This window comes from Diabrotica virgifera, chromosome 1, assembly GCF_917563875.1.
Source record: "Diabrotica virgifera virgifera chromosome 1, PGI_DIABVI_V3a".
NCBI lineage: Eukaryota > Metazoa > Arthropoda > Insecta > Coleoptera > Chrysomelidae > Diabrotica > Diabrotica virgifera.
The window spans coordinates 205,406,951-205,434,656 of NC_065443.1; the positions used below are offsets into that span (position 1 = coordinate 205,406,951).

Below are 27,706 nucleotides of genomic sequence, written 5' to 3' on the forward strand. Positions count from 1 at the left end.
TATAATAAATATATTTACTAAAAATACTAATATATTCTTTTCCCACCTTTTTTTGCACTGAAATATTTATACATAACTTGAAAGTTTAGCAACTAACACTATACTGTCTGTGTGCGCATGTGCGCAGAATAATAAAAATTCACTCCCAATCGCGCCTAAAGAGGTATAACTTCAAAAATTAATTCATGATAAACAATAACAACAACTTGTTAACCTATTTGACCGATCGTTTTGAAATTTTGAGCATATTTTAACGGCCGCAGTAAGGTACATTTCGTTTAATATGAGAGTTCTGTGTTCATTTTTAAAAAAGTTATTAACATTTAAAAAAAACGAAATTTTCTACTTATTTTGCAATTTTCTAAGCAAATATATATCAGCACCTCAGCGGTAAGGTGTGTTAAGTCACGTTTTTCAGAGAAATGAGTTACGTGCACTTTTGGATCTACCGTATCGAATTCTATCTAGTGAAAAAGAAATTAAGTCTCTACTTGCGGCAGTTCGCCAATAGATGGCGATATACTGTGTTAAGTCCCGTATGCGAATTGAGGTAAACAATGTTACAAGACAGTTGGAATTTTTCGCACTACAGAGCGTGCTCATTTTTTACAGAGGTAAATAGTGGTAATAACTGTGTTTTTGTAATTTGTTTGATAAATCGAACACTATTCGCTATGAATCGTGGTAGACGTATGTGTGAACTTGTTTTTAAAAACAGTAAAACGGCAGAAATTGTTGATTTTCAACCAGAAAATGATGAAACTAATGATATAAGTAAGCTCAATAGAAAACTTAAAAACCGGTAAGTATTTTTATTTTTATTTATTCTAACAGTCAGAATTTGGCTTTTTGTAGCATTCTTAAAAGCAACTAACAAGTAAACACATTTTCGTGCAAAATTAGTTATTAAAAATGTGTAAAATGCCATTTTGTGACTTAACACTGTGTACCAGGTTATTCTACGAACTTTTCGAGGACTTAACTTAATATTTTTTAGATGTCAATGAAGTTTCTGGTATCCAAAAGGTAGGTACATCAGTCCCTTCAAAATAATACAGAAGATTCCCGATTTCGATGGAGAATTTCATACAATGGACTTAAACAGAAATCGCCGAAATACTGTAGCATCTAAAGATATGCCAGTTTTACCTCAAATTGTTGCAAAGCCTATCACTACAAAGAAATATAAACACCTACAAAACCTTTTACAATGGGCACCTCAAGTACTCAAGTCTTTCATACATTTTACCAAAACTCCCAACATTCAGATGATTCTTTAAGAGAAGAGGATATTGACGACTAAAGTAACTTCTTTGCCTCGTAATTATTAATATCCTAATAATATTACTATCCTATTCTCTTAAAGAATCATGTGAATGTTGGAGTGTCATATTATGACACTTTCTTTTATTTTTACTTTTGATATATTTTTGAAGTTATACTTCTTTACCGGCGATAGAGGGTGATTTTTTTATATGTTAAAACCTATCAGCCCGGCGCATGCGCATTATAACTTTGTTCTGATTGGATGTTCAAATGACATGTCAAAAATTATCCGATATGGCAGCTGTGGTTTGGAGGTAAAGGTAAACAAATGTATAATATATTAGTTTTATTGTTGTGAGGACAGAAACAAAAAAGTTTATAATATTGTAGTGACTTTTAAATAGTTTTTAAAAGCAACAGGTACGTAATAATTGTTAATGTATCATGGGTATAAACCTACCTATTTGATCTGCCAAAATACATAGTATGTAATACTTTTATTTATATAATTTGATTACCATCAAAATTTCTATCAATATTCACCTAATATATTGTTTTTTTACTCTATGTTTTGTTGTATTTTTTCAATTCTAAATCATTTCAATTCAAAATTAAAATAATTTGATCACTTTTCAAAATATCAAAATATCACAAGTTTAATCCGTTTAGTTAGTCGATCTTCGTAAATAATGACACATAGTGTCCGTGGCTAAGCGGAGAAGGCGAATGAATTCCAATACCAACCGTTCTTATCAGCGGTGGTTCGAGTCCCAATAGAAACTTTCTTTTTTGTTTTTTTTTAATACATTTTATGATTGTAAGTATATTTATTATATAATTGTATTTTCAGAAAATACGTATTTAGTTAAAAAAATTTTCGACAATTAATGTCCAGACATCATTTGTGGCTTGTTTAATGTGTTTGTGTGTGTTTTATTCTTTTATTATTTTAATTTTTGGCACTGTTCTAATAAAAATGTTTGAGAAGTAGTAAGTATAAATTAGTTTAATATTTAAACAAAATATAAATAAAAATTATATTAATTTCGTTTAAATCATATAATAGAAGTATAACTTCTTACATGCGTACAAAGTACACACACATTCTTTTTTTTTGTATTAGGGTATATTCGGATTAATAAAATGTTGTTTGTAACTTAAATGTATGTTTTAGTAGTAAAAAAATCTTAGTAATCTTCGAATCTCGAAATAAATTGACCAAACAGCTAATTTTCGCAAAGACCCCAATATTAAGTCCATTCGCGGTTTCTTCACACTTGTTTAAACACGACATAAACTTTCAAATTGGTTTCCTGACAAATTTAGATTTGGTGACTTAACACACCTTACCTCTGAGGTGCTGATATAGAAACGTTTAAAAAAGGCCATTTCAAAGTTTTTCACGGTTTATAAGTTTCTTACTTTCAAATTTCTTTCCTTTTTGCTAATAAATGAAAAAAAAAAACGAACCGTTTTTTGACCTGAATTTGTTAATAACTAATTAAATAAAAAAAATCAACCACAGGAAACATATAATTTCTTGTTCCATAGGTCCATATTGCACAAAACAACTAACTTTCGTTTGCCTGGATGGGTCAGTGTCACGAGAAAAACCTTATTTACTTAGACGAATAAGCGATTAGAAGTATTTACATTATATTATGGTGGTTTCCTGTGTTAAAATAGTGGAATCGATGTAGAAAGACATTTGAAACAATTTCAAGTATTATTGCACATCAAAAACGTAAATGTGAATACTAAGGGAAAAACTTAACCATCCACTGTACTTAGTTTAATTACATAGATAAATAATATAGTATATACGGATAGATAGGCAACTCAATGTATAAATTTGGTTCATTAGCGCCACTTGCGACCGTAGTGATTACTAATCACCATTTAGCGGGACATTCAAATGGACAAACATTAATTTCATCCGTTTAGCGCCTCTTGCGGGCCATTTCGTTACTAATTAAAATATCTTATTATTTTCCAAGGAATTATCTCACATCTCACCTATATTATTAAAATAGAATACCAGAACTTACTAGGCTTGTTAAAGTATTTTATTTAAATAATATCTAAATAATACTCATGGATTATTCAAAATACGTTATTATTTTATTAACATTACAAAAGTTACAAAATATGCATTATCAAGTTACAAAATATGTTATTATTTTTGCTGTCAAATTATATAAAAAGTTAGACAATTTTTTTTCTAAATATACGTGTATTTATTTGTTGTTTCAGACAAAACAGTTATAAACTAATTACATATTTACCTATGGATTTTTCTAACTTTTCTATGATTTGTACACAAAAGTACACAACAATAATAAAATCATGTTTAGTTTTTTTACTAACACAACGCAAAAGTTCTTTCCTACAGCTACAATAGGTAACTAAAGCTAAACTTTATAAACGAAGGATAAGGAACCCACTTAAATTGAAATTACTAAGAATAAATCGTTAAAGATAATAAACTCAAAATTAAAACTGTAAACTAATGGAAGACGTATTTCAACTAACTGTCATTACTTTTGACAGAACTGATATTGCCGAATTAAGCCTCGTTTGATTATTTTATTTGTGACATTCAGATATGGTGTTAACAGAAATGATTGTTTAAAGTCTTCGTGAGCGAGATAGGCTGTCATTTCTCTTTATTAGTTGACCGTAGTCAAAGTGATGGGGGAAATTCCCAAGGTTATTCATATAAGATTCCGGGGCATGGTTTAATTACACGCATTAAGCGTGGTGTCAGACAAGAATGTGTTATGTCACCGATGTTATTTAATGTCTACACTGAACCAGTTTTTGAGATAACGTTAAATAATCGTCACAAAGGTTTTAAAATCGGTGGTGAAATTATTAATAACATTAAATACGCACATGACACCGCCATAATGGCAGAGAGTCTAGAAGATACATACATAAACATTAAACTACAGTAGTAGATTTAAACAGTGCCGGCTCTAAGCGTCTTGCCCCCAGTGAGAAAAACTATTTGACGTCTATTGCCGTCTTGTCCGTAAACAAATTAGTAAGGATACCTTGTACTTACCCCATGGTGGTGGCTTTAGTCCTTTATGGCCTAAATAATGCACAGTCTGTTTCTCTAGTTTTCTCTTTATCCTTATTTGTTCGGGACTATCTTTATGGCCTTCCTGTTCAAACTGATACTTCCTATATTGTGTCCTAAAATAGTTTTGTTATAAAGTCCAAGTTAGTGAAGACTATACGTAATTTTTCTGTAAGATAATAGTGGCAGTAATAGTGGTAATGGTGATAATGATAATAATTAAATGATTATGATGGGAATGGTAATATATGATGGAAATTGTAAAATATTGATAATAGTGGCAAAAGCGGCAATAATTATGATGATGGCAATAGTAGGAATAAAATAGAAAAAAAATTAATATGTATTTGCACATGGAAGGTGAGGACCATGTGTTAAATATAAGTAAAATATATGGACTAAGCTGAGTTAATGAAATATAAAATCTAGAAAATTGCCTAGGGCGTCATTTGACCTAAACACGGCCCTGCCTATACCCTTTTCCACGAATATACGACTGTTTTGGATTATCTCGACAACGAATATTTTACTGTGCAAAATATGAAGAACGAAAGTAAATTGCAAATTACATTGTTGTTTATTGGAATAATTATTAGAGCCATTTACTTTCGTACTTATGTTGCACACTAAAATATTCATTGTCGCGATAATCCAAAACAGTCGTATATTCGTGGAATGGCCCATAAATATAAACGAAAGGAAACGGAATGGACGAAATAAACATTAGATCGAAAAACTGAAAAAAATGCGTGTTCAATATTTTTCAAAAATCTATCGAATGACGCCAAACACGACCGCCACGAGTTACTTTTTAAAATCTGAAATAGAAACCTCCATTTTTTATTGCAGATTTGGATTCCTTACGTAAAAATAAGTAACTTTTATTCGAGACATTTTTTCGAATTATGGATAGATGGCGCTATAATCGGAAAAAACGATGGTTGGAAATGGAACATTAACATTAAATTAAAAAATGGAAAATCCCCACTAAAATGGAAAACTTAACTTAACTTTTTTGGTTTTACAACCTAATCTTCACAATCTAATAGGTCCCCAAGACGCTTTAGTAACTGCAAATTTAGCATCCAAGGCTCCCCTATTATTTGTACCAATAATACAACTTTATTCTTTTCAGTACCAAGAAAGATCTTTCACCTGAAGCGTTGCTGCGTTGTTATTGCTAATGGGTATAGTTAAATACATTTTAAACAACGTTTCTACATTTGTAAACGTCGATATGATGGTATTTTCAATCAAAAAGGTCATCATACTTTGCCGATTTTGTAAGATATATTATGTGCTGAAAAGTTCTTTAAAATGTGCCACTTCTTCCACTAAATCATCAATATCGACATCGTTCTCATAATATTCGGTAATAGTTTTCAAGTTTACTGTTTCACTATTACATATCTGTGAACAAGATGTTAAAAATATCGTTTATAGAATTATAAGCATCTTTTCGTCAAAATAGTTGAGTAATTAAAGTATCACAAATAGGTAAAAAACTAATTATTTTAAAATTTTCATGTCTTTTTTAAAAAATCGTTTCGAGAACTCTTGAATTTTTATCAAAAAATTGTTTTCCGCTATAGCCTTATCTGCTATAATTTCTTATCTTCATTTTCAATTTCTGAAAATGTTTGTCTTGTTTTCTGTATACATATTTAATTAAACTATTGTAAAGTTCACACACTACTGTAACCCTGAAAAAGTTGCATTTATTCGGTCCAACATTTTATTCCAAATCTTCGTCATTAGAATAAACTCTAACGTATTTATTTTCCCTAATAAATCATTTGCTTCAACTGACGTCATCCTTTTTTGTTTGAATCTTCGCCTAATTGGTTCAACGTGATTTTAAATGAATGAAATGAAAGAATTTTGAAAATTTATTTTGTTATTGCAATAAAAATTTTTTAGTGATCTTTCCGGGCCCCATTAAAATGCGGGCCCGAGGCAGGTGCCTCATAGGCCTAGGGGTAAAATAGGCCCTGAACATTCACACCCTGTAGAATTGTAGTGATTTGACATCAAAATTTCTATATATGTATGTTCAAACGATTTTTAGTATAGTCTACTATTGTTGAACATTAACACTGTTACTAATAAACCAAGTATAAAAGTTATACTGAGAATAAATCAGGTATAGGCAAAATCACTACCAATAAACATGGAATAACTTAGATATAGGTTATACTGGGTATAAGAATTTAGTCCAAGTTTATACCGACCCACACCCTTGTTTAAGTCTGGTATAACCTATTTTATGATTGTCAATGTCATCAGAGGCAAAAATATATTATCTTTTGATTTGTTTTGTGAGTAATTATATAATAAATAAATGTGTTAAACGGGTGTTGCGGCTGTCGAAGAAGTTGATAATTTAATTAACATGATAGAAAATACACGAAAAAGGAAACTTCTCAATGATAGTATAAATCCCTTTTCACAATACACTGATAAGGAATTCAGAATTAAACATCGGTTTTTAAAAGATGGTTTAAAGTTTTTAGAAAGCTTAAAAGGTGATTCCCTTATTTGAATTTGATATTGCATGAAAAGTTGAGTCAAACAGTCCATATAATGCACAAAAAATTTCAAGATGATTCGTCAATTAGTTTAAATTTTATTCAATTTGTTTTCCCCTAGGAACTTTTTTGCGATGTTATTGTTCAGAAAATAATAATGATACAACAATTTTGTGGAAACTATGAAAGAAGAATACTGGTATTTTAAATGTATCTATTTAAAAAAATCAATAAAATCTCATTTTGATAATTCCGAAAACATTTCGCCTAGTTTAATTTGGTTTGTTAGTTACAAAGAAAAATCAAAATTGACATATTTGACACAATATATCGTTGTTCTATGTATTTGAGCAGAAGATTGCAACGTTGCCAAACTATTATTTCGGAATAAAGTGGGAATACTTATATCTAACTTATACCGAGTTTATTAGTAACGAATTATTTTCGTACTATATCTACCTTATACTTAGCATAACTATTCGAGATATAAGTACGGAATAACCTTAGAATACGAGTGTTTTATTAGTAAAAGTGTTATAGTATAGCGAAATGTTTAATTTTAGTATACAGGGTTGGTCAAAACTCGGAATGAGCATTTTCTGAGTTTTCTTAAATGGAACACCCTGTATTTTAATATTGTAATGAAAGCATTGCAAAGTATTGTATTTTTTAAGCATTCCCTGTACCTAAGTGCTTTAATTTGTAAGTTATTCGTGATTCTTTAAGCCAAACATTAATTGCAACAAAAATTACTTGAAATTTTATTAGGTGACCGTGAAAATATTCAATCAAAAATAATCTAAACTGATCCATAATTTATTAATATTGGATGAGATATCCAAATACATTCAAAAACATACAATATTCTCCCTAGTTGACTATGACACAAAATTTGCATAAAAATTTGACATTATACTATTTTTATAGTTCCAGTTGCTTTGTTACTATTACTAATATCTAATAAGGAACTGATTAATATGTTTTTTTGCTACTGGAGTATAACAAAAATGTGCTACTAGCAATAAGAATAATTTTTATTCAGCAATTCCCTGATAGACGACAACCAAGAAGACAAACTTTTGAAAATGTTCTAGAACGGTTTCAACTGACTGGAGACTGGAGATTACGATAAATCTGATCGAATAAAAACTATTGTAAATGAAAAAAAAAAAAAAAGGAATTAAATGTAATCCTTAGTGTCACTGAGGATCTGCATATTAGTACGACCCTTCTTATAATCTAATTATCTAGTCTGTTGAAACCGTTTTAGTATACTTTCACAAGTTTGTCTTCTTTGTTGTCGTCTGTCAGGGAATTTCTGATGATAAATCTTTATTGCTAGTAGCTCATTTTTGTTATACACTCCTAGCACTAAAACCGTTTTAATCAGTTCCTCATTAGAAACATTCATATTAGTAAGGGTAACAAAGCAGCTAGGGAGAATATTGTATGTTTTATTAATATTTTACCCACCAACAATCTTAACTACGAGCGTATTTGGATATCTCATCCAATTTTAATTAAATAAGGATCAGTCTAAAATAATATATATTTATTTTCGAAAAAGTTTTTTTGATTGCATATTTTCACGGCCACCTAATAAAATTTCACGTAGTTGCAATTAATGTTTGCCTTAAAGAATCACGAATAACTTACAAATTAAAGCACTTAGGTATAGGGAATGCTTAAGAAATAAAAAAAAGTGCCATAAAATATCATTTCATTATAATACTAAAATACAGGGTGTTCCATTTAAGAAAACTCAGAAAATACTCATTTCGAGTTTTGATCAACCCTGTATACTAAAATTAAACATTTCGCTATACTATTAATGTTCAACAATAGTTGACTATAATAAAAATCGTTCGAACATGAATAGAAATTTTGATGTCAAATCACTACAATTCTGAAGGGTGAGAATGTTGCTGCGATATTAACAAAAAAGCCGTAATTATCTTAACGATCTCGTATAATATTACAATACCCTATATTTTAAGAAAGGAAACATCGAAGAGAATCCAAAAATGTAAAAATATACAGGGTGTTCCATTTGAAAAAACATAACTTTGTATCACCTGTCAATACGGGTGGCCCTGTATATTTGAAAGTATTTTTAAATTATGGACCTATCTGTGCCCCACCTTTTACCTAAATAACTTTTTCGTATTTCTTACGACAAACGAGTAATTTGACTTTGTCACACTAATGCCCCACCCTGTATGTAATTTTTCTATTTTACTTTTATATTAAGCAAATAGAAAAAGAAATCTATTTGAAACTAATAATTACCTTAGCTGCAACGCCATGTAATTTCTTTTCCTCCTTTTTACTAAGGTTTTGTCTGAATGTAACTTACAATGGGCATAGAAGGGATCAGCTTGGTCGACTTCTTCCGAATGAGCTTCTGATAGGAACCCCTCTTTCTGAGCACTGTTAAAAGAAATAATAAAATGTTTAACACATTCGCTAGCTTGTGTGACAGGTTTAACTGTTCATAGCAGCCAATCACTAAAATGCAGAGATTGCAGAAATTGAAAATGTTTATTAATTTTTTACTATTTTACACAGTTTTATTAACATTGTTCAATATACATTTACTATACAGTGATGAGCGCCCTAATAAACGGCAAAACAACGCAAAGTTGGAAAACATAATAGACCAGTAAGAATCCGTTTTTAGGTGGATGTGAGAGGTGACATTCAGATTTTTGCAGATAAAGTTAGGTGATAACTTCGTTATTAATAATTGAATTATGCTCCTTCTCAAATATGACCGGAACATTAATATAAAAAAAATAAAATTTCAAAAAATTTCGTTTTTTTTTTCTACTTTTTTTGCTTATAACTTAAAAACTATTCATTTTAGAACAAAGTCGTATAGGAATAAAACAAAGATAATTAAATTTTCTATCAGATGCGATTGGTTAAAAATGTCTTAACTTATCACCCTTGCTTCAAACTAGCAATAAATATAAAATAAGGGGGCAAAACAAGCCCTTTTTTCTTCAATGATTTTCCATCACTTAGGTTACACTTGGAACTTTTCTAATTCGCTTAGAAAATTTTTGTAATGTGCTAAAACTGTACACCAAATTTCATTAAAATTGACTTACTAGATTTTTCATAATAATTTTGTAATCTAAACTTTTTTTAAAAAATTAAAATTTTTTAAAATCTTGCACAACAAAAACTAGAACATACAAAGATTTGTCAATTTTTTTACATATAAAGAAGTACTCCACCTATATAATGCACTTTACAGAATTGAAATCAGATTATTTAAGCAGCCTCAGCAATGTTTTAAAGTTATAAACAATTTTTTGGCTTATAAACAAATTAGTGCTGTGGCCAGGAGGGGGTGCTACGGGCTCCTTTATTTAGATGGACTTACCCAAGTTTTTTTATGTATTTTGACCCGTATAACACGAATTTTTTTTGGTAACAGTTGATCCGGATGTCGATAAGATTGTTATAAACAAAGAACTTGAGGAATTACATAACATCGATTTTTCGCAAAATAAAACATTTTTTGTATTTCTTGGGTACTTCTAAGCAAAAAATGTTCTTACAAGTTTTTTCGTAGGATGCATAGTTTTCGAGATAAACGCGGTGAAACTTTCAAAAAATCGAGAAATTGTAATTTTTGAACGCGAACAACGTTTGATTAAAAAATAAAATAGCAATTCTGCTGACAGAATTTGAAAGTTTAAGTCAAATTATACCGGTTTTAATTATTTGCATTGCTAAAAATTAATTTTTTTATTATTAAACAAAGCTATTTGTTTATAAGCCAAAAAATTGTTTATAAATTTAAAACATTGCTGAGGCCCCTTAAATAATCCGATTTTAATTCTGTAAAGTGTATTAAATAGGTAGAGCACCTCTTTATATGTAAAAAAATTAGCCAACTTCTAAATGGTCTACTTTTTGTTCAGAAAGATTTTAAAAAAATTTCAACTTTTTTAAAAACATTTAGATTGCAAATTTATTATGCAAAATTTATTAGGTCGATTTTAATGAAATTTGGTACACGATTTAAGTATATTACAAAGAATTTCCTAAGCGAATTACTAAGGTTCTAAGTGCCATCAAAGTGTTAAAAAAATATTGAATAACAACAGACTTATTTTGCCCCCTTATTTTGTATTTATTGCTATGTTGCAGCAAAGGTAATACCTTAAGAGGATCGGTACGTATTTTCGGCTGCAATGCTATTCAAATGGGGATTCATTTTTTTCGAATCCTGAGAAAACTAATAAGTATTTTTGAAAAATTTAAACGCAGAATGAAAGATTACATTATTAGCGAGGGCCGAAAGTCCCTGAGAACTTCTATAATGTTTATTTTAATAAGTTACAGGGATGAAAAAACTAAGAGAAAATTTAGTGTGATTTTTAATTTCAAATATCTCATTCAAAATAAACTTTTTATTTATTCTAAGGGACTTTCGGCCCTCGGTAATAATTTAGTCTTTCATTCTGCGTTTAAATTTTTCAAAAATATTTATTGGTTTTTTCAGGATTTGAAAAAAATGAACACAATGCCGTGGTAATATTTTCCAAATCTGTCTTTGTCTTACAACGCACTCAACCGAATATAATATTGTCAGCATATATTGTCAGTCAGACACTGACAATCAGTGACAATTTTAAATATTTGACATTGCATCGGGAATATTTTGAGAAATTGATTAAATATTATTGATATATAGTGTATTTGATAAATAATTGATTTAAGACGTGAACTTAATAAAAAGTTATTAATTGTGTATTATTTGTGGAAGATCCAAGCAGAGAATACATCAGATATATCCTGCGATCCAAGTATTTTGTTGTTAGAGATGTTCAAAATTGTAAGCGTTCCAAAATAACAACATATTATTAAAAAATCACTTTAACACTTTTCCTCTTTTCTCGATTGATTATTAGTTTTTGTTGTACAAATAAATTATTACAATCACTGAAAACATAGTTAGTGAAAAAATTATCACATTTATTAACTGAATTAATAATTTGCAATTATAAAAATAACAGTTATCCAAGAACATTCAAAAGCCATCTCTTTAAATTAATTATGACATTTTCAAGTAGAATGACATTCTAGTAATGTTTACATATCCACACCAGTGTGAATTTTACTACACGTAATTTGCCGTGTAAAGACAGAAAAAGTAGGGATACACGTAAAATATTTGCGAATTATGTACCCATAGCCTTAAGACATTTTTTACCAGTCGTATATCATACAAAATTCAATTATCTTTATTTTATTTCTCTACGACTTGTTCCAAAACGAATCGTTTTAAAGTTATAAGCAAAGAAACCAGAAAAAAATCGATGTTTTTCGAAATTTTTAAATATTTTAATTTTTTTATTAATGTTCCGGGCATATTTGAGAAGGAGCATAAGTCAATTATTATTACTGAAGTTGTCATCTAACTTTATCTGCAAAAATCCGAATGCCACCTCTCACATCCAAAAATAGACGTTTTTTCGCAGATCCTTACTGGTCTATAATACATTGTGAAGTAAAAAGAGATGAAACTAGTAGAGGTAGAAATTATCGATTTAAACGTATAAATTAACATTACATTACATAGTTTCCCACCTTTAGACGTATCGGAGGAGTACGACAACTGTCACTGTGGCAGTAGAATTTTATAAAATACTCTTGTCACAGACGTCTAAAGGTGGGAAACTATGTAATGTAATGTTAATTTATACGTGTATATTGATAATTTCTACCTCTACTAGTTTCATCTCTTTCTATTTCACAATATATATTTTTTCCATCTTTTGCGTTATTTTGCCGGTTATTAGCGCGCTCATCACTGTATAAATACTAGATATGAATATGAATGATCTTAGAATTATCATAGGTCTCTTAATAGAACATTGTCCCCAGAGAAAGTGCGGATTGCAGATTTTGTCAAGCTGAAGACAGCAGAAGCCTTTCTATGCAACTACCCACAGTTGGATAGGTTAACGTTCGATACATTTGAGCATTATCAACTCGAGCTTTACGAATTGGTAAAAGTATCGCCAATGGCCATAATAGACATTGTTAAAAAGACTGGACTGAAAGAATAACTTTAACCTAGAATTATCGGAATATCTATTGAATCTTAAATGATCAATTGCTTTCTAAGCTGCTGAAGGTGGCTCTATATTTGATTAGGATTTATAATTGACTTTTTGCTTTTCGACTGCAAATTAATACTTGGAGTTACTTTCGCAGAGCAATAAAAAATACGTGTGCGTCTTATTACAACTTTTAATAAACTCTCGTTGCCAAGCGTCGCGCTGGACAATGTTTTTAAGCTAAGCTAGGGTCTGAACAATATTCTACGACAAACCAATCTTCAATTATTTTAGCCGTTTTAGACATTAAAACACATTTAGCCACTGTGTAAATTGCTTCTCTGTAGTCCAGTGTTCTTCTATGCTAAGGTTTCCGTAAAATTTTGGTAGCTTTTGACTTAAAATTTGGATTTTATCTCTCAATTTCAGATTTTAGAAACTATTATATTTTGTACTTTTTTGTAGTGTGCCTTTCTCAGAATTAAATATACAGGCTCTGGGTTTTGCTCTAACAAGCTAGTGGTCAAAGTTTACATTAGCACTTATGTAATATTATATTTTTTATAACTTTTGTTTTAATGCACGTGGTTCTATTTTTTCTTAGGAAAAATACAAATTTTTATGAAATTGTTTCACTTCGCAATAACCTTTATTTTGAAACTTATTGATATATGAAATTGACATTATACGTTCTTCTGTACAACAAGAGGAATCTCTGGATTAATAGTTTAGAACTTTTTCTTGAAGGAAAAGAAGAAAACTTATAAAAATATGGGAGGAAGAAGACCTACTGCAACAAATACAATGGGGTTCTTCTTTACACCAAAAGAAACCAATGTATCAAGTTTCAAGACTATGACTTTTCTTTCAAGAAAATATCGCGTAAGGTATAAAAAGAATACCTATCGATCCAAAATCTAATAAAGTTCTTGCTTAAGACAAGGCTAATCTACGTAACAAATTTTAAGGCTCTAGGTTTCCTAAAAAAAAAGAAAATGCATAAGAATATGAAAAGACCTATTGACCCCAAAGTCATTTCAAGACTTGCTATCAAGAATGCCTTTATAGAGTTATCCATAGGCGGAGAATAACCAGACGAGAACATTGCAATAAGAACAAATCGATTTTTTCTAAGAATATAGTTTTTTTATAGATTACATCTTGTTCGAAATTTTTTGAGTTACCATGTTTACACCAGTTATAATCAATCTGCTTACAGTCCGACCAGATTCATTTAGTATTTGAGATATGGATGCGCACTATTATTGACGTTCGAGTTTTCCACATTTTCTGAATTTTATTTTGGTACCGTACAGGTATTTTACTTGGCGAGACGTTACCAAAATAAAATTCAGAAAATTTGGAAAAACCGAACGTCAACAACAGTGCGCATCCAAATCTCAAATACAAAGTGAATCTGGTCGAACTGTAATATAAGTTATATGTCATGGAGAACTGAATATAATAATGTGTAATAAAAAAATACTAATATAACATTCTGTATCCGACTTATTCTATAAATACTCTGTAACTTACCATGTGACATGAAAGTACGTCCTACACATTCCCGCATCACATCCGATGCAAACACCAGTTCTGGCAAAACGATCATCTTCACACAACGAACAAGTCTTTGTACCCCACTTATTATAAGGCATCTCAAACAAAGTGACGCTGGTTAATTTATCCACCTCTCCGAAGGCTACTCCTGGTACATATAGGGCACATACCAGGTGTACCCATTTCCCAACATCAGTTTCTTTGAAGATCCCTCCTGAGTTCGGACACAATTCACACACTGGTTCAGTAATACCTGAAAATATATTTTGTATTAACGAACGAAAATTAATAAACCATGTTTCAATAATCAAATAATGGAGGAAGCGGAAATTACTTAGTGCGCGACCGCGTAGAGTACAAGTGCAAGTGCCTGCAAACAGGCAATTTCTTCGTAGCATGCATAAGGGCACGCGTCATAACACTATTTGTTTATAGCTTTGATTATCAATAAAAAAAAAAAAAATTTTTAGCAATGCCAATAATCAAAACCGGTATAATTTGATTTGAACTTTCAAATGCTGTAAGCAGAATTGCTATTTTATTTTTAATAAAAAGTTATTTGGGTTTAAAAATTGAAATTTTCGATTTTTTGAAAGTTCAACCGCGTTTATCTCGAAAACTATGCATCCTATTAAAAAACTTGTAAGAACATTTTTTGCTTAGAATGACCCAAAAAATACAAAAAATGGTTTCTTTTGCGAAAAATAGCTTTTTGAAATTATACACAGACAGTATGTATTTCGTTGCTAATCTTTCAAGATATGTATGTATCAGCGCTGTCAGCGCAAATAAGTCATATTATATCATACAAAAGGATATATTAGTGTTCTAAGTAAATGTATTATTGATTATAATTTTTGTGTCTTTGTATTTGTCTTCCTCGGGAATAAGATATTTTATAATAATAGTAAGTATATTTAAAGTATTTTTGCATACCTCACTTGGTCTATTAAATTTGTCAGTATGTATGAGAAATCTTGTAACCTGTCAAAGCAAAAGGGATGTAGCTCAGTGGTAGAGCGTGTGACCGGAGATCAAGAGGTCCCGAGTTCAAATACCGGACGATTCATATTCTTTTTTTTTATATTCTTGGTATCGTTTTAATAATTTTTTTTAAAGTGGTAGGTAAAGAAAGTTAGTTTAATATTTAAATAAAATACAAATAACCTATATAAGTATATTAATTTCGTTGAAATCATAATAATAGAAGTATAACTTCTTACGTGCATACAACGTACACACACATTCTTTTTTTGTAATTTTGCAAGTTTTTGTGTTTATAATAATCTTATCGATATCCGGAGCAACTGTTACCCAAAAAATTCGTGTTCTACGGGTCAAAACACATAAAAAATACTTGGGTAAGTCCATCTAAATAAAGGAGGCCGTTGTACCCCCCTGGCGACCGCACTATTAGACCAAAGACAGTTTCCAGATCGATCCTCCTTACATGCTTATAAAGAGGAGGGAGGTTCAATATTAGCTCCAAAGCTGCAGTAGGATACGATCTTATTACACCCGTGATTTTAGCTCAAAATTTAGAAAAATTCAGACTGAAGATTGCCGAACTTTTGATATCGATAACGCCAATCATGCTGAAAAACATAAGAGGATCATTTTATGATCGCTACTATGTTGATGTAGTGACGGTGAAAAACGTGGTAGTTTTTAACAATTTTAACTGGTATTTGAAGTTGTCACCGAATATAGCATTTTTTGAATAATTAAAAATTTTAAATTCTATATATTTTTATTATAATTACCTTATTAAAAATGTCTTTTAGCCAAAACGTGGACAACAGTTAATAAGAAAAGAAATATTTAGTGAATTAAAATTCAAGTGTTCTAATGTTGTAGTACAAGTCAGTGACATGTACTGTACTAGCGATCAATTGACACTTAACTTTCTTTTTCTCTAATATTCATAATAGACCGGGCCCTGGAAGGATTTGAGTATGCAAAACCTGAGGACCGGCAATTATGTTCGGATTCTTTTACCTGAGACCTTGAATAATGAAAATTGAATCTTGGCCAAAGGTGCGATGGTGCCTTGTTACCCCCTCCCCAACCCTATGTTAACGGCAGATCAAAAGTGATTTTCCGCAAAACAAAACTTTTTTTGTATTTTTTGGGTCATTCTAAGCAAAAAATGTACTTACAAGCTTTTTCGTAAAATGCATAGTTTTCGAGATAAACGCGGTTAAACTTACAAAAAATCGAAAAAGTACAATTTTTGAACCCGAATAACCTTTGATTAAAAAATAAAATAGCAATTCTGCTTGCAGCATTTGAAAGTTCAAGTCAAATTATACCCTGTTGGATTATTTGCATTACTAATAATTAATTTTTTTATTGTTAAACAAAGCTATAAACAAAGCAGTATTTGAGCGCTTTGTCGCATGTCAGCACCGCGCCAAGGATTAAAACTGAACGGAACCGACTAGGTAGGACTTCCTTGGCGCGGTGCGGACCTGCGACAAAACGCTCAAACACTGTTTGTTTATACTTATAGTGTTGTTTAACAATAAAAAAAAATAATTTTTAGGAATGCAAATAAGCCAACAAGGTATAATTTCACTTGAGCTTTCAAATGCTGCGCCCTTTTATTTTTTAATTAAAAGTTATTCGGGTTCAAAAATTGCAATTTTTCGATTTTCAACGAAAACTTTTCGTTTATAAATTCGCAAAAGTGTGTGTGTTATTGCGTTGCCGTTCCTGAAATACCTAGAGGCCACCTAGCGATGGATTCCTATGTAGTTTTGTCTTCTGAATCCAAATCTGAAAACGGAATTTCGCTATCTCTAACCATCTTCGAGATATACGACCTCAAAGTCGTCATTGTGACGTCACAAGCCTCCTTTAAATTGTCATTTTCTTCCGACACAGAAACGTCAACTCTACTTTGTTTTCGTTTGACGCAATTAAACGTCAACATAAAATTGAAATGTCAGATAAACAAATTTTATTTATTTATGTTAATGTAATGTTAAATTATAGTTCACTATTTTCAAGGAAAACTGTATTTTGTATTTATTTATTTTTATTAGATATCAAATCTATATTATACGAGGTATGTCAAAAAATATGAAGTTCGATCAAGATTAAATTATCTTTATTTTTCACAATATTGAAAAGTGTTATTATAAAAAGTTGTTTGGAGTTAAAAAATATGTTCTAATATGCAATTATTACTTGTACATCCTTCTAAAGATAAAAAAAATATTTGAATTTTTTTTTCAAATTATGGATACAACAACATTTTCATTTATAACTCTTTTATTATTAACTTTACGAAGAAAAGTTATTCTTCATAAAAAGATCTGCATGGTCTAAAATCTAAGATGCAATCATAATATGTATATCAAATGTTATCAATTTTATTCGAGGTATGTCAAAAAATATGAATTTCGTTGGAGAAATAGAGTACCTTTATAGTTCACAATATTTAAATTAGGATATAATTGCATATTAAAACATAGCATTTAAAACTAAATAACTTTTCATAATAGAAATTTTCCATATTATGAATTTAAATACGTAAATAAACAAAGTTTTCGTTATGATAATGCTCGCATTTTCAGCTTGTTTTAAGTTTAAGCGCGTTTATCTCGAAAACTATGCATTTTACGAAAAAACTTGTAAGAACATTTTTTGCTTAAATCGAAAGTTTGCGAAAATCATTTTTGATCTGCCGTTAACATAGGGGGGAGGGGTGTAACAAGGCACCATCGCACCTTTCGGCCAAGATTCAATTTTTCATTGTTCAAGGTCTCAGGTAAAAGCATCCGAACATAGTTGCCGGTCCTCAGGTTTTGCATAGTTAAATGCTTCTAGGGCCTGCACTATAACTTCATGGCAGTGATCCTGGCTATCAAAACAAGTGGGGTAGTGGCTGTATACATTTATATACATTTTTGCAATATTTATGTTATTTTCTTAAATTTACAAAGCTATACACAGTATGGTGCAAATGTCTGGTCAATCTAAAAAGATTTTTTAAATGACGATTTTTTTGCATATATTTTATACAAGTGACGTCATCCATATGGACGCGATGCCGTAATCGATCATTTTTTTTAAAATAAGACTAGGGGTCGTGTGATAGCTCATTTGAAAGGGTATTCAATTCTGTAATATAAACATTAACATAATTGTTTATAGTTTCCAAAAAAATGTTTTTTAATTAAATTAATTGACAAAAAAGGAAGAATGTATGTAATTTATTTAATTCAAAATACATTTTACTGCTGTAAGAAAACAGAAAAAAATGTTTATTTGACAAAGAAGCATTGCTTTTCGCTTAAATTAAATGTTAAAACTTCCAAGAGGCAGGTGGTTCGCGAGAGCTGGTTTGAACATTGAATTTAAGCGAAAACAATGTTTATTTGTCAAATAAACATTTTTTTCTGTTTTCTGACAATAGTAAAATGTATTTTGGATTAAATAAATTACATACATTCATCTTTTTTTATCAATTAATTTAATTTAAAAATTTCTTTTTGGACACTGTATAAACTATTATGTTAATATTTATATTACTGAATAAGAATTAAATACCCTTTCAAATGAGCTATCACACGACCCCTGGTCTCATTTAAAAAAAATCATCGATTACGTCATCACTTCCATATGGATGACGTCACTCGTATGAAATATATGCCAAAATATCGTAATTTAAAAATAAAAATCGACCTGTTTCGGGATTTTTCCTTAAAGTCGCCGGTATACGAAATATCGAATTTATTCCAGACATTTGCACCATACTGTATATTATATGAATCATATTACATCAATATTAACGCATTTATTTTAAAACAATTATTATATAAATTCTTAGAATTTTCTAACCTGCTTTGCATGATTCACAGAACCAAGGAGTTGTTGGTGACAGTGAGTCAGTACTGGATACACTGTTAGAATCAGAAACACCATAACAAGCTTCATGTACAGTGACTCCACAACCATCACATTCAACAATCTCATTTACTCCATCACTTTGGTCTCCAAGGCATCCACAACAGATCATTATCTGCGCGTCCTTTTCATTAAACTAAAATAATATATCCGTGTTAGTTTATATATCTACACTGTGTGTCAGAGAAAACATGCCACCCACAAAATGAGTCATTTTGATTTCTCGAATTTCCTAAACATGTTGTTCTATTTAAGTGATTTTTTTAATATTTTATAGCCTTATTCTTTAACAATGTCGCTGTAATAATATTGTTGCTAGACAGGTAAATTACCGGGTGTACCAATCAAACTGTGTTTTTACTCAAAGTTCACCACACCCTGTGGAATATTCTAGCAACTATAGCCTCAGGTTTTCTGAATAATGTGTTTTTTATTCATTCGCTTATGTTGGATAATAAAACAAGGTACTTTAACAACTAGTCACGTTCTTCGTCAATAGAGGGTGTTTCTAAATAAATAAATAATAATAATGAATAATATAATATAAATATATAATAATAATTCTAAATAAGTGCGACAAATTTTAAGGGGTAATTCTGCATGAAAAAATAATGACCGATTGCTTTATTAACATATGTCAGCAAATGCTTCGTTTCCGAGATATGGGATGTTGAATTTTTTTCATACAAACTGACGATTTATTTATTGCTCTAAAACCGGTTGAGATATGCAAATTAATAGGTGTTAAGAGGTAGTTATTGCGCATTTTTTGACAGGCAATTAAGAATTTTATATTCTCCATTGGTGCGCATACGGGTCTATTAACCCTGCACTTATTTAGAAACACCCTGTACTGATGAAGAACATGGCTAGTTGTTTAAGTAACTAACTTTTTTATTATCCAACATAAGCAAATGAATCAAAAAACAGAATGTTAAGCAAACCTGATTCTATAGTTGGGTTTTAATTTCAGTATTTTATAAATGCTAGAATATTCCACAGGGTGTGGTGAACGTTGAGAAAAAAACACTGTTTGATTGGTACACCCGGTATTCAATGACAACTTACCTGTCTAGGAACAATATTATTACAGCGATATTGTTAAAGAATAAGGCTATAACATATTAAAAAATCACTTAAATCAGACAACAGGTTTAGGAAATTCGAGACATCAAAAATGACCCATTTTGTGGGTGACCCGTTTTCTCTGACGTATATCTCCGTATATCTCAGGATATAAATACAGGGTGTAACAAAAATACAGGTCATAAATTAAATCACATATTCTGGGAACAAAAATAGTTCGAATAAACCTAACTTACCTTAGTACAAATGTGCACATAAAAAAAGTTACAGCCCTTTGAAGTTACAAAATAAAAATCGATTTTTTCCAATATATCGAAAACTATTAGAGATTTTTTAACGAAAATGGACATGTGGCAATCTTATGGCAGGAACATCTTAAAGACAAATTATAGTGGAATTTGTACACCCCATAAAAATTTTATGGCGCTTTTGTTCCCTTAAACCCCCCCAAAGTTTTGTGTACGTTCCAATTAAATTATTATTGTGGTACCATTAGTTAAATTCAATATTTTTAAAACTTTTTTGGCTCTTAGTATTTTTTCGATCAGGCAGTTTTTATCGAGTTGCGGCTTCTTTTTTAATATGTTTACATAAAAATTTTATGGGGGTTTTGTTCCTTTAAACCCCACAAATGTTTGTGTACGTTCCAATTAAACTATTACTGCGATACCATTAGTTAAACACAGTGTTTTTAAAACTTTTTTGCCTCTTTGTATTTTTACGATAAGGCACCTTTTATCGAGATGTGGCTTCTTTTTTAATATGGTTCAAAATATACCTAAAAATGTAAATCATAAATAAATTTTCATATTGTTACTAAGTCTCCATAATCGTACTTAACCATATACAAATATGTGGTGGATTTGACAAATATTCAAAATATCTCGATAAAAACTCGACTTTTCGAAAAAGTACTAAGAGGCAAAAAAGTTTTTAAAACAAAGTGTTTAACTAATGGTACTACAATAATAATTAAATTGGAACGTACACAAAAGTTTGGGGGGTTTAAAGGAACAAAACCCCCATAAAACTTTTATGGGGTGTCTAAAATTCACTATAATTTGTGCTTAAGATACTACTACCATAAGAATGCCACATGTCCATTTTCAATAAAATATTTAAAATAATTTTCGATATATTGGAAAAAATCGATTTTTATATTGTAACTTCAAAGGGCTGTAACTTTTTTTATGTGCACATTTGTACTAAGGTAAGTTAGGTTCAATCGAACTATTTTGGGTCCCAGAATATGTGATTAAATTTATGACCTGTATTTTTGTTACACCCTGTATATTAACAATACACATCTAATCTTCCTTACCTTCAATTTAGACTTGGCTGCTTGTTCTATCACATCAGCAACAGATCTTTCCATACCATTGGTTTTGGGTTGACCAACATCTTTTAACATTTCTAAATCGGAATCTTCAGATTCATCTTCATTATCTTCGCTAACTTCAGCACCTGGAAAATAATTAATAGAATAATACTCATAATCATAAAATATTAAGTACAATGTATAAAGCAGAAAAAATACCAACTGGGTGGAAATTGTGTGTGTGGCTTTTGGAGCTATACACTAATAGCTCCTTCCCACGGTCTGCGATTCTACGGATCATCGCGCACAGCCGACGACCACGGACGAGAGCACACCACATAGCGGCTTCCCACGATCGGCAATATTGCGGACGGACACGGACCAGCTCGCACCACGCACCATGGGAAGCGTATCGTCCGTGGTAGCAAAGACGCGTCTGTGCTGGTCCGTAGTAACAACGGCTTCCCAGGATCGGCAATTTCGCCGACGGACACAGATTAGCTCGCAACACGCACCGTGGGAAGTTGTCGTCCGTGGTAGCACAGACACGTCTGTAGTGATCCGTTGAAAGTCGGTAAAGATCAAAGGTGCGTTATGGACCCGTGCGGACGCTGTCATGATTTTTTAACACGGTAAACGCCAGTTGTTTTTTTTTTCACTTTGGGCTAGATGAATTCAAAAGAATTCAGCGTTTGTATTTAATTGAATGGGGGACTTATAGCCGGGGGACTTATACAGAGTCGGTATTTTCTTATCGATGGTATGCACCTTTAATAAGAGTAACAAAGAGACATGTATTTATTATACATTTAAAACGGGTTAGAAGATGTGGGACGGTCGAACGTGGCGGAACTGGGAAGGGTCACCAAAAAATTTCGGGTCGTAGGTAATGGCTTTGTCAGATAGTGTTGCCAAAGTTGGAAATTATCAAAAGAAAATATTAAAATAGAAAAAATAATATATTTAACTTTTTGTAAACAGATATAATAAACAAATTATTTAAAAGAAAAAAACTTAAGTAAAAAAATATTGTTTTCGCCAATTTTAAAAAATGTGAAAACGTTGAATTGTATTTCAACATTTATTTTTTTATTAGTTTTTTCTTTTAAATAATTTGGTTAGTACCTACACTATTTGTTAACAAAAATTAATATAATATGTTTTCTACTTTAATTATGCAAGTTTTTCTGTTTCAGAGACTTTGTAAACACAACTTTTCCGTCATAAGATCAGACAGAAGGACAAATGAGGTGTAAGAGTGAAAGCTCTTAACCCAAGGTTGTTATTAAAGTGAGAAACTTGATCGCACAAGTACTATTTTAAAGTCGCCGAAATAGTACAAGCGACATATTATTCAACCGCCGTAGCAAGATGCTTCCGGTATTAGTCAAGTCAGTCCGTCCGACAAAAAAATAGAATGACAAATGATGTGTCGAATGAGAGCTTATAACCCAAATATGGCATTAGAAGTAAGAAATTTGACCTCGGACTTCCGTTTATAGAGTTACAACCGGGAGTACGGTTTTAATGACGCCGAATTAATACAAGCAATGTATTATTTAACACGCTTTAGCAAGACGAAAACAAATGTATTGTACTATTTCGGTGATTTTAAAACAGTACTCTCGGTTGCAACTGATACCATCTTTGGGTTATAAGATCTAATTTGATACCTTGTCTTCGTATTGCTAAAGCGCATCGAATAATATGTCGCTTGTACTATTTCGGCGGCTTTAAAACACTACTTCCACTTTCAGCTCTGCAACCGGAAGTGTGAAGCCCAATTTCTCAGCTTTAATACCATCCTTAATTCGACACCTCATACTTACTACGAACTACGTGGCGTTACAACCCTTCGTGGGTTTTAGCCCACTCGACAGCATGCCTTCACTCTTCTCTGTCTTAGACAATCTCTGTCCAGTTCTCCACGCCCGTAGCTTTCAGGTCTCCTGCTATATTATCTTGCTACCGGAGTTGAGTGTTTTAATAACGTAGGAGTTATATTCGATAGACAGACGGACGGACAGACTTGCACAAAGCCGGAAAAATATAATGGTTTTCGTCTTGCTAAAGCGCGTCCAATAATAAGTCGTTTATAATATTTATTGGACGACTTTAAAATAGTACTTCAAGTTTCAACTCTAAAACCGGAAGTGCAAGGTCAAATTTCTCACCTTAATAAGATCGTTGGGTAATGAGCTTTCATTCGACAGCTCATTTGTCCTGTCTTATCTAATGACGGAAAAGTTGTGTTTACAAAGTCTCTGAGAGAGACAGACATGCGTAATTATCCATCAAAGTAGAAAAAAAAATAATACAGTGATGAGCGCGCTAATAACCGGCAAAATAACGCAAAAGATGGAAAACTTAATACGTTGTGATATAAAAAGATATGAAACTAGTAGATGTGTAAAATTATCGATAGGAACCTATAAGTTTACATTACATCAGGTACCTACATAGTTTCCCTCCTTTAGACGTCTGTGACAGAAAACATTTAGAATTTTATAAAATTCTCCTGTCACGGTTAGATTTGTTATACTCCTCAGATATGTCTAAAGGTGCGAAACTATGTAATGTTATGTAAATTTATAGGTTCCTATCGATAATTTTACATCTCTATTAGTTTCATCTCTTTTTATTTCACAAGGTATTATGCTTTCCATCTTTTGCGTTATTTTGCCGGTTCTTAATAGCGCACTCATTACTGTACCTATATTATTTTTTGTGAACAAATAAGTACATTTACTAAACAAATTATTTAAAAGAAAAATATAAGTAAAAAAATAAACGTTGAATTATAATTCAACGTTTTCACATTTTTTTAAAATGGGTGCAAACAATATTTTGTTATTTTTAAATAATTTGTTTATTATATCTGTTTACAAAAAGTTAACTATATTATTTTTTCTACTTTAATATTTTCTTTTGATACTTTCCAAATTCGGCAACGCTGTCTGACAAAGCCATACCTACAACGCGAAATTTTTTGGTGACCCTTCCTACTTCGGCCGCCCAATATCTTCTAACCCGTTTTAAATGTATAATAAATGCATGTCTCTTTGTTGCTCTTATTAAAGGCCCATACTATCGATAAGAAAATACCTACACTGCAGAGGCGTGTGGTCCATATAAGAAAATACATATATTATTAATTAGTATTTAATTATCAACAATGTTTCCCTAATCTAAGTAATCTATTATGTAACTAATAGGCATTGAAACATTATTAAAATTTGATCGCATACGAACGGTCTCAAATAAGCACACAATTCAACGATTCAGTCCGGTCCTGACGGAAGCGCATCTCAAAATCGCTGCTTGTCATGCATTTGTCCCGTTCAAAAATTGGTCGGGGTTTAATAACCTCACTCGCTGGTCATGTTCCTTTCACGCGAATTTTGATACGCCTGGAAGCGCTCGTCCAACCGCTTCCGATTCGAAAACGAGATGCGGAGTCTGTTACTGCTGCTATAAGGGGTAGGTATTTAGGTACAAATGGCTCGATTTCAATTTTTTGCTTAATATTTTTACTAATATTTTATTTGACATTTTGAGATTTTTCCTTTTACTGATATTTTATAGTACCTACGACATTTTACAGACGAAGTCAAGTGACATTGCATTTTGTATAAGACAATTTGATGACTTATGATGATTAAAAAAATGAGCTGCTTAAAAATATTTGGGATAAAGCTGAAAATATGGGCTTCGAACCTAAAAGAAAAATAATGATATTGATATTGTCGGCGAAAGAGAGACCTATCGACGATTATATATCGAAATTTTTGATAATATTCTACAACAAATGAATTATCACTTTGAAAATTTTAAAGAAATAAAATATGTAGAATTATGTAATTTTAATATGTCTAATTATAATTCATTAAAATCTCCCACAGAGGTATGTACCTATTTAATTCAGTACGATTAAATTATGATTTTTTTTGATAATCTAGCTTTGCATTCTCAGTTAAATGTCATTTATAAAACACCTGAAATTAGTGATAAAGAAATACTTAGGAATCGGTTGAATTTTTTGAATACCACTGGTTTAAATCAGTCTCTGTGTGAAGTGGGCAAGTTGTGTGAGTTAAGTAGTAGGTACTAACTATCCCAGCTACAAGTGCATCAGTTGAACGAAGTTTTTCAGTATTAAAACGCATCAAAAGTTTTACAATAAATTTTACAAGTGAAGACAGACTTTCCAAGTTAGACCTATTATCCATTGCAAAAGAGTGCATTTATTAAACAATTATCAGAAAATCCAAAATTTTACGACGATGTTATCGACAAAAAATTTGCATTGGTTGGTAAGAGAATAGGACTCAAGTATAAGTAAATAAGTGTCATATTGTTGAAAGTTGTGTGTTATGGAAGGTGATTCGAAATCGGAATATAAAAACAATTTTGAATAGAGCTCTTCTTTTTATATTTAAAGAAACCAAGCCTGGAGCAGGGACTCGACCCTGACAAGCAGTACAGATCGATGATAAGTCACTAGATATACGATATACTAAGTCACTAGAGTCACTAACCTGCATTGATCGGGGTAGGATTTTGTTTGTGAGTCCTTGTATCCAGGACTCCCACATAATAAGCACTTGCTGATAGAGAGCCCATATAGCGCATCAGAGTGCTATCGGAGGGGAAGTGGATAGTATGAAGCATTGGGGCGGGATGGAGTGACGCCCGCTTATAAGAGTAAATCCTCCTTGCCTCAATGAATTTGTATCACTCGAATCTCATTCTCAAGGCGTGTGCATGTCTCTCAGACTGGGTTAAACACTATACCTAATTTTTTGTAGTTCTTGTTTTTAGTCGATATAAGTTAACAGGTAATACATTAGGTATACACCTATTAAGTAGGTATATGTTTTGATCTCGACCCTCGTAAGAAAATATTTGTTAAACCCTTATTGAATCGCTTCCTCTTCCGAAAATGTCACCGCACGCCACTGCTACACTGTATAGGTAGTGTCAAATTTGACCTGAGCATTTTAGCATGACTGATTTTTCTTTATTTAGTTAGGTGTTCCAAAGCTTATTAACAAATAATGTGTCAACTGTCCCAAAACCGGGGCTTTTAGGCAAAAAAAGATAAAATATTGTAACAAAATAATTATTGACCTACCCTCGTATACCAGCTCCCGTCTCCGGACAGACAGAACACTATCGATGTTTCGAGATACGCCGATGCAGCGCCGATGACGTGCAAGCGGTCACATGGACATAGCTGGAGATATATAGATATTTCTGGAATATCTGTATCGCATATATAAATAGGACATATTTGTAAATAGAGTTAGTCTTAAGCTAAAGTTTGTAAAGTAAACTTGTATAAATAAAAAAATAAAGTCGTATATAAATTACGAACCGCTAGTTTTATTGTAATTAGAAGTAATTACAGTAAATAACCGCTACAGTGGTGTTAACGGTGTGGAGTGTAAATAAATGAAAAGTGAAAAAAAAGACTTTTGAACTTTATTCGTCGGGAATAATCGGAGTGCGTTAATTGTTCGGTATTCGGAAAGACTTTTGAACTTTATTCGTCGGGAATAATTGAAGTGCGTTGATTGTTCGGTATTCGGAAAGACTTAGACATTTTGAAAAGTACGTGTGTGCCGACCAAAGATGTTGCTACAAGAACTGACCATAAAACAGCTCCGTGAACAATTAGAAGAGTACGAATTAGACAGCAGTGGGTGCAAGATAGTCCTACAAGCACGACTCAAGGATGTCCTCACGAAGAACGGAGATGACCCAGAGACGTTCCACTTCCAGTCAGCAGAACAAGTAATCTTATCGAAATTAAAAACTGTTTCTGAAACGATCAATGAAACTTCTAGAAAAAGCGACGATAAATTCG

At 31.4% G+C, this 27,706-nt stretch overlaps 1 protein-coding gene across 3 annotated transcripts in view; it reads right to left on the minus strand.

Annotated features, from left to right (window-relative positions):
• Positions 1-27,706, minus strand: part of LOC126881859 (PHD finger protein 14) — a 129,655-nt gene that overhangs the window by 81,550 nt on the left and 20,399 nt on the right. For all 3 annotated transcript variants that reach the window (XM_050646506.1, XM_050646499.1, XM_050646517.1), the window contains exons 3-7: positions 21,841-21,983; positions 19,368-19,569; positions 14,496-14,772; positions 9,169-9,309; positions 4,334-4,467 (exon numbers count right to left, since the gene is read on the minus strand). In XM_050646506.1, the coding sequence (XP_050502463.1) occupies positions 4,334-4,467; positions 9,169-9,309; positions 14,496-14,772; positions 19,368-19,569; positions 21,841-21,983 (897 nt within the window). The remainder of the gene's footprint in view (positions 1-4,333; positions 4,468-9,168; positions 9,310-14,495; positions 14,773-19,367; positions 19,570-21,840; positions 21,984-27,706) is intronic.